The sequence below is a fragment of the Dendrobium catenatum genome, unplaced genomic scaffold (assembly GCF_001605985.2).
Source record: "Dendrobium catenatum unplaced genomic scaffold, ASM160598v2 fragScaff_scaffold_743, whole genome shotgun sequence".
Classification (NCBI taxonomy): domain Eukaryota; kingdom Viridiplantae; phylum Streptophyta; class Magnoliopsida; order Asparagales; family Orchidaceae; genus Dendrobium; species Dendrobium catenatum.
The window spans coordinates 3359359-3368825 of record NW_021319205.1 but is presented as its reverse complement, the minus strand read 5'-3'; the positions used below and the strand labels follow the sequence as shown (position 1 = coordinate 3368825).

The 9467-nt window shown below is 29.3% G+C and overlaps 1 protein-coding gene across 1 annotated transcript; it reads left to right on the top strand.

Annotated features, from left to right (window-relative positions):
* The first annotated feature begins 1023 nt into the window (after positions 1-1023).
* LOC110110896 lies at positions 1024-7200 on the top strand. The gene is made up of 4 exons (XM_020842550.2): positions 1024-1134; positions 1664-1798; positions 1880-2050; positions 6897-7200. The coding sequence occupies exons 1-4, from the start codon at positions 1054-1056 to the stop codon at positions 6990-6992; spliced, it is 483 nt and encodes a 160-aa protein (XP_020698209.1). The 5' UTR covers positions 1024-1053; the 3' UTR covers positions 6993-7200.
* The last annotated feature ends 2267 nt before the right edge of the window (positions 7201-9467 follow it).

The following is a 9467-nucleotide window of genomic DNA, read 5'->3' as shown; positions in this document are numbered from 1 at the left end:
AAACAAAAATAAATAGTATAAAAATTAAAAAATTTGCTCTCATTAAAATTTTATAAAAATTCAAATCACATAAATATGTATAGATTTGCTGAATTAATAATTTTTTTCTTAAAAAAAAATAATTTCTTATACATATATATAATTTATCTATTAAAATTAAACTAATTTTTTTTAATATTCTGATCCCTCCCATTGGAGAGCTCTTCACGCCCATACATGCAACCCTCTGTAATTTGACGTCTTCGCTGCTTTCAATGGCATCCCCGATCACGAGCAGATTCCTCTCTCTCACTCTCTCTCCGTGAGGCTTTGGAGGAAAAAAAAATTAAAATAAATAAATAAGAAAAATAAATCAAAAAATTATTTACTTAACCAATTGAGTCGAGCCAACCTGACTTACCTCAAATTTGACATTGAGCTTATTGAGCTTGGTTCATGAGCAATTTATCGAGCCTAATTCAAACATGCTCACGAGCCTATTTAACTCACTTACATCACGACCCTAAATTGTATTGATTATTGATAAGAGATTTAAGTTTTTTTTAAAGAAAATTTAGTTTATAATCTAATATTATTCTTAAGAATAAGTTCCAATTATTGCTTGTGTGGAGGTGTTAGTACTATCGTTGTGTTGTACGGCTTTTGCATGAAGAAACTATGTTTAGAATATTTTTTTAATCATTTTCCAAAAAAAAAAAGAATATTTTTGCAATCTTGTAATATTAATTTAAAACTTGACGGTGAATTAATAGTAAAGAATAATAGGCAGCATTTTATCTGATTTCTATAAAGAGGTTGATGCAGGTAACTGAGATCATTTTTCGGCTAATAATTATAATTATGGTCTGATATGTTTAATTATTTGATAAAATTAAATAAAAAAGGTCTTCTATGGTTTGAGACAAAAGAATCTTTACTTGCAAATTTGAGAGCCTCTCTTCGAGCTCTTAAAGCATCAGCAACCCCATACCAAGCTTGAGAGGGATCAAGCAGAGCGAGCGACCGAGGCGCAGAGAGAGAGAGAGAGAGAGAGAGAGAGAGAGAGAGAGAGAGATGGTCTCAAGAGAGCAGCACAAGAGAGCAGCCCTGCATGAGAAGCTTCAGCTTCTTCGTTCGGTCACTAATTCTCATGCAGTAAATACCAGCTAATTCTCATAACGATCATTTATTTGCTGTGTAAAAGCTTCGATTTGTCTGTATAATCGTCAGAACTATATTACTGATCATCAATATATTCTTCTTCTACTTCTTCTTCTTCGTTATCATCGCCTGATTCTAATCACATAGCCTGTTCATTCCGAATGCTATTGTGATTTTTTTTATTAAAATAAAGTGCTGTGAAAAAAAAGTATTTGAATTTGTAAAACATGCTGTCGCGATGCTTAATCCTGTGCTGCTGTAAGTAATCAATTTTTATCCTCGTACAAAGTTAAACCTTTCTTCGTTTTTTTTTTAGTTACAAAACAATAAAAATTAACTCTGTCTGGCCTCAATTTAATCGATAAACTAATCATTTTTTAATTTTTCTAAAACATGCTTAATCTACTCTTAATGGTTTTGGTGCCCCAACATTTTTGTCCAATTTATGTTGCAGAAATGCTCATTTCATAATTAAAGAACAAATATCTGATACATTGTTTGATGAACCATTTTTATGCTGCAGCTAAACAAGAAATCCATTATAGTAGATGCTTCAGAGTACATTGAAGGTTTGAAGCAGAAGGTTGAAAGATTGAACAGAGAAATTTCATATGCACGAAATATAATTTCTGGAGAAAACAATAAATATACTCCAATGGTATGTTTTTATACATTTAATTATATGTAAGCTAGCTATGATTAATTAATTATGCTTACCAGTTTATATATGTATTACCAGGTCACTGTTGAACCTTTAGAGAAGGGATTTCTAATTAATGTATACTCTCAGAAGAGCTGTCCAGGTTTGCTTGTCTCTATTCTTGAAGTCTTTGAAGATTTAGGCCTCAATGTTCTTGAAGCCAATGCTTCCTGCACTGAGACTTTTCGTTTGGAAGCATTTGGAGCAGAGGTAATTAAAACGAGTAAACTTTTTTATATTCTATATATATAGTATATATATATGATGCCTCAGGCCTATTCATCTTATTAGTCATTAAAATAAGTAATTAAATTTCTCGCTTCAGATATAGCCAAAAAATGAAAGAGCTTGCTTAATATTTTCTTATCCCAACGCTTCTTACAGACCAAATGCAGTCCATTTGTGATCTTGTTGATATGCTCAAATATTTCAGTGATTGTTTCTCCGATCTTCATTCTAAGGAACTCATATTACAACATAAGAATATCAATTTGAGCTCTTTCATCCTCGTTCGTGCCTTCTTATGCTACAATAAGTTTGTTTTATACAATCTTAACTACCTTCATGTTGTAAACTTTCATATAATCATCATACTTCAAAGCATAATATCAACTATAACATTTTTTCCATGGAGTCGATCGAGTCCAACTCAGCAGATGCCCAATTTTCCATAAGCTTATGGGTGTCTACTCTATCAACAATAGAAATAGGCAAATAATTATATCATTTAAGTATTAATTTTCACATAAAGCATGCCACACGATTGTAAATGCATCATCTAATGATTTTTTTTAAAGGAAATCAAATGGCACATAATAAAAAAAGAGTGATATTTTGATGGAATGACCATTAGGAATCATTATAATTGTATGCTCGTGTACTATAAATTTGAATCTCGTAAACTAATTTTATTCATAGTTTTCAGCTATGATGCACCGACACTTCCACTCAAAGAGGCGTGCAGTGTCCGACATATATCCGACACGACATGCATCCGTCACTCATCCGACACGTGTCGGACACGCTAAAAACATGTCCATTTAAAAAAAATATTAAATACAAATTGGACACGCGTGTCCGACACGCATATCTTAAATATTTTATGATTTTTTTTAAATATAATTTATTATATTTAAAATTTTTACTTATTTACAATATAAAAATTAAATTTCTTATTTCCTATCTACAACATCAAATCAATCGCCAACACTAAATGCCCATTCATCAAGTATTCTCATTTTCATTTCTCTTTGGTGGGTTACAACTTTGATTTCATAATAATATTCGATGTCATCTTAACATCGACGACTGACGTCGTTACAACATCAACATTTTAAAATGATTTTCATATCAAAGTTTGACGCCGTCTCAACATCAACATTTTAAAATGATATCCATATCAAACTTGACATCTCATATTTATCCAATATCATTTCAACATAGACGACCAACACTCTCTCAACATCAATCATGAACATTCTCTTAACATTGATGCCCAATATTTACTGCATAACATCAATGCCCTACTCTCGATAGTATTGTCATCTACTCTCTCGATGACTGATAAATGGCACCAACACCCAACTCTCGACATCTTAGTATTAATCATTTTAAGCACAAATTCTAATTAAATGTCTAATTATTTTTTAAATTATACTTAGTCAATTTTTATACACTTTTTCTAAAATATAAAAATTATAATACTGTGTCCAACCTGTGTCCGTGTCCTAAATTTTAATATTTGATGTGTCCCGTGTCGTGTCGTATCCGTGTCGCCGTGTTTGTATCTATGCATCATAGGTTTTCAGTTTCTAAAAAGCTCTCTCTCAGCATATTAGGACTACTCTAAGCATTCTTGTTCTTAAAAAAGATCCTTTGAAATAGTTTATAATGTGATGTTTAAGCAATTAAGACAAAAATTTAAACTATAGATAAATAGGTTTAAAATATGCAGTTGTTACAAAAGCTAGCTTACAAAATTAATGGAGGCCCACGAAAAAGTCCAGACGCATTAAACATTGTGGCGTTTGTTAGATAATTTTTTTATTTGGGGAGAACTTTAGGCTTCGTTTGGGTCAGATTTCTTACTGTTTTTTAAAGCTATATTTTAGTATAAAAAGTTTTAGTTTAAACAATTTTTATACTAGAAAGCTGTTTTATAAAGTAAAAAGAAAATTGTCCCAAATAAAACATTAAACTTTAATGGAGGCATATAAACTATGAACAATTATATATTTGATTTTCTAAAGATTTTCCTTTAAAGGAAATTTTGAAATCAAAGTTCTTAAAATATTTCAAAATAGGTTTTGGGACTATTTAAAAATATACAATTTATTTTTTAAGTATATAATTAAATATTTAATTATTAGGGTAAGCAATTATCAAGTAGTTGAGTAATTAATTCTATGTTGGTTCATTTTCCTTGCTTGCTAACTTGCTTCAATATATTTCCATATTTCTTTTATATAAGAAGAAAAACAAATATTCCTATTAATCTTCACATGAATGAATGTTAGTCTTGGTTGCTTTTCCCATTTTCTGAACAAATATTATATAATCATTAGACTAATTTATATACTAAACATATTTGTTGTCATCAATAAAATAAATTTTAAAAAAAGCTTTATTAAGCCAAGTGTTTTTTCTATAGTTTTGTATATGTTGCAAAGCAAAGATCAACATATTTTCCAGATATAATCTTATGCAATCTTCTGATTTCTGAAACAAAGGTAATATTTGAATATTGTCAATAAGGCCAATGCTAAGAATTTGATTCACAACTTTTGTTTTTTTTTTTTTTTTTTTTTTTTTTAATTCACAACTTTTGTTTGTCTCATAGTAACATACTATAATTAGAATGTAAAATTTGAGGATGACATTTTTATATGTGGAGAAGATTGTATTATCCTAAACTTGCAATCATTAACTGGTGATTGTCGGTTCATTCTCGTGTGGAAAGATAAAGGGGTGTCTGATGTCATTTAGTGTCGAAGAAATGAAAGAGTTCGATTGCCGCTTGTGTTGAGGAGACAAAGAAGTTTGTTCCTCCACTTGGTGTTGAGGAGATGAAGGACTTCGTCGCTTTTAAAACAGTGAGAAGAGTTAAGGCCAATGTGAAGCCTTGAGCACGCAAGTGGTAGAGTTAGCGAGTTTAAGCAAGCCTGAGAGAGAGAGAGAGAGAGAGAGAGAGAGAGAGAGAGAGAGAGAGAGGAATACAATGATGAGCCACTAAGAGAGAAAGAAATAGGGGGAAAGGAACTTAAAAAGTTTATATATATATATATATATATAAGAGAATAAGTTTAATAAAATATAGGAGATTTTAATAATAAAATTAGTAAATTAAATTATTAATAATAATTATCATAGTAATTATGATATACTTTTATTTATGTGAAAGAATGAAAAATTATTTTATAAAAGTATTTTTTTTTTTAATTCTGTCATGTTTCCAAAGCATTTTTTTAATCTATTGAATGACATAACTGTAGGGACCAAGTAAATTTCCTATCTTGTCTGGTAGACTTTGATTTCGTCATATATTTTAAAGAATATTATATTCATTGCTAATTTGTTCAGAAATATTGCCCATTTTATTAGAAACAGTTCCACATGCTTGGAGGTGAAGTGGTGAACCCACTTCCAAATTGATCCAGGAAGTCGTTTTCCGAGCCAGGAAAGTGAAGATTATTCATCATAAGCCATGCCATTCACAAAACTAATCAACCAACGAATGGAAGTAAAAGAGATCAGATTTAAATAATAAATCTTAAAATACATTAATATCTTATATTTCGAGATCTTAAGATTAGATACTTGTAAAAGTCAGATAAAAAGAATTGAAATAATTAATGTGAAATATATATTAATTTCTTTACATAGGAACTATATTAACTTTATTAAATGTTGAAAATATGAATGAATTCAATTATCTATTTAAATTATTTATTTAATTTAGTGAGAAGTCAACAAAATGAAAATAATTAAGAGGAATTGATTTAATTTCTTTCTTGACTTTTTTTTTTTTTTCCAGTTCATGGAATGGGATTAGAAATAAAAAATAATTGTGATGTGTCTATTTTCATTCTGTTAGTTTAACAAAAAAATTATGATGTGCAATACCATAAAAATACACTTATTATTTATTATTTATTGTATGTATTAGATTTGACTAATATATTAAATACATGTGTAAACCTAATCATCTTTATTGAATGATTGATGAATAAACAGAATCATCATTGAATTTAATGAAACATAATTTGTAAGTCAATCAATAATGTGATATTAGATTTAAAGATTATATAAAATAACATATTTCAAAAATACAATTAGAAGGAGAATAATAATATATAGAGCTATTAATATCCTCCCAATTAAATTTTAATATTATGACATTCAAAAATTAGATCAAAACATCCCATTTACTTGAGCTTCATTTAAAATTATGGCATGAATGATTTTAATAATTTATCATTTGATCTTGTATCAATATATATTTTTATGATATTTGATTTTTCAAGATATTTGATGAATATTTAAATCATCAAAAAAATTAATATCACTTTATTAGATATAATTACACATTTACTATAATTTTGAATTTGAAGGTTTTATAAAATTATATGTAAAATTAAAATTAAAGGAAGAATAATCATTCTCTTTATAGAGGAGAAATTAAATATCTCTCTCTAACTATGACTATTTTTAAAAAAGCACATATCTCTGATAATTTTTAAAAAGCATAATCTTAATAATTAATAAAATTAATCATAGATTTACTACCTACCTATTTGATAGAGGGCTGTTGGCTATTAATTAATTTCCACCTCCATAAATTCTCTGACTATTTTCTTTTCTTTAAATGTCTTGATTTTCAAAATGTGAGTGACGAATGAACCATCTTTGATTGAGAGAGATCTCTAATATTATCATATACTTTCATTAATTATTTGATTTAATTAAATATCCTCCTTTAAAATCTTCTCTTCGCTATATCACTAATATGAAAAAATAGTAATTAAATCAATGTTACTTACAGTCTAATCATTTGCAGGAAGTGATGGAAACTCTGGACGCTGAAGTGGTGAAACAAGCAGTGCATCGTGCAATCAAGAACTGCACAGAAAGTGATGCAGATAGTGAGGAATAAATCAAGATGATCAAGCACCTGATTTAGATCTCATTACAATATTATTTCTATTTTCGTCATTTTGATTAGTATGATTTTGTAATTTCGAAGAAGTTTTCGTTCAAAAAATCTGTTGGAGTGCCGAAGAAAGATTTGTCTCTTCTCAATATGCCGATGGATTACATATGTAGCTTTTGGAAATTAATATGTATCTTTGCAAGTTGTATAATTATATATAATGGGTGTATTTAGATCATAAATAAGCAGCAAAAGGTTCATATGGCAGGCTAATTAATTTCTCTTCTAAAGAAAAAGAAGCTAGCATGAATCAAGAAGCATATAGATAGATGGAATATGACATTCATCCATGTGAATCTAGCTCCTAACATTTGGAAAGTAAATATATAGACACTTTATATATACACTGGTTAAAATTTAAGATTTTTATAAACATAAATCTGCACTAAATATATAGATGGAATATGAACTTCATCCATTAAAAGCTTAAAATTTATGATTTTAATGAAAATTTATGATTTTAATGAAAATTATAGAAGTTCCATTGGAAATGATGTGATATGTGCTGCATCGAGAGGGATAAATGATGATTATAGTGTTGAGATTGTTGTAACTTAGTTCTTCGATTGTTGAGATTGCAACATGTGCATTTTTATTACTGTTTCTCCTAACATATATATTAGATATATATTATTTTTGTTGTTTGTGTGTACTAACATTTCAGAGAAATCGTACTCCAGATTGTTGAAGACTTCAAGCTAGGTTTGCATAGGTTTCATTATAATTAGATTCTGTATTTTTACATTTTTTATTGAGTCTGAGAGAGTGTGATTATATAGGTTGGGGACGGTTTAGGAGAGAGAAGCTCCACAAAAAGAGAAAGAATTTTGAAGAAGATTTCGGCTGCAAGCATTGGAGATGGAAGAAGGTGGCCGGTCATCCTTGGATGACCGGAACACCAACTCCTTTAGATTTACTGTGCATCCAACTTTGTTGGATTCAAAAGGTAGATTTTCATTCAATTACAGCTTCCCTCAGAATTCTTGTTTTTTGAACTCTCCTTTGGTTATTAGAGAGGGAGGTTTGGTCTCTATGCAAAAGTCTTTACCGGAGACAAGTAAAGGAAAAGAAGTCATTGAAGTTTTGAACAGTAAGTCATTCCCACCCAGGTCGGTTTTTATCCTTAAAGAAAATGATATGGAAGCTTCTTCATTAGGTTGCAAAGATAATAATTTGTTCAAGAATGATAAGGGTATTGATAATACCAATCTCGTTGATGTTAATATCAAAAATCTTGTATCTTCATCTGGATTGGATGATTCTAATATGTGGACTAAAAAACCACATATTAAAATAAATTTAAAAGAAGTTCATTATGAAAATGAAGAAGCACATGTGGTCAAACTTGATTTGGAAAATGAAAAAGCCAATGTTCAAGTGTTGAGAAATTCATTGGTTGTGAAGATTCTTTGTAAAAACTTGCCCTTTTTAAATTGTGCTATTGAATTAAGGAGGCAGTGGGTTAAATTTGGAGGGTTTGATATAATCTCACTTGGATTAGATTAGTTTTTGTGCTCTTTTCAGTCACATGAAGCAATGGAGGAAGTTCTTAATGGAGTTCCTTGGTATGTGGGGGGCTTCGTCATTGGGTTAGATAGATGGTCTCCCAATTTCTCTCCTAATTCCATGAATGGAATTTCTTCTCCTATTTGTGTTCATCTTACTCATTTGCCTTTACATTGCTAGGACGAAACCAATATTACTAGAATTATTTCTATAATTAGGACTCCTTTATTACTAGATGGCAACATGTTTAGATGGGGGAGAAGAGAATTTGCTAGAGCTTGCATTCGGGTTAAATTGAATTCTAAGCTACCTTGTGGAACCTGGGTTGAAGGTTTTCATGGTAGATTTTTTAAAAATTTGAATTTGAAAATTTATCATCTATTTATTTCAAATGATGAAGAATTGGACACAAAGATTATGTATGCATGTATTAATGGTTTTCAAAATCTGGATTTGCTTGATAAAGAAGTTCCAAAAAAATCACATCTACTTGAAGATAATTCCTATGGGCCATGGATGCATGTGAAATTCAATACCATAAAAAGGAAAAAATTTGAGAAAAAGAAACCTAATTATCTCTTCAATCCTGTTAAGAGTAATTTGGTTAAAAGTCATGATGAAGATTCACCTCCCAATTTTCTAAATTCCAATAAAAATAATGAGTTATCTCTTGGTAACAATATTAATTTGGAGGGTGATTTAGTTGAAGCTATTAACAAAGAAGATTTTGATAAGAGTTTTAACAAGGTTGCTGATTATTTTATGGATCAAAATATGGATGTAAATCAGTTTAATGGATCTTCATTAATCCATTACCGAATTATCTTAAATGACTTAATTTTGGAACAAACTTTTCTTCCTATGGAGTTCGTTCATAATTCAAAATTTGAATTCAATAATGCTAATAGTATG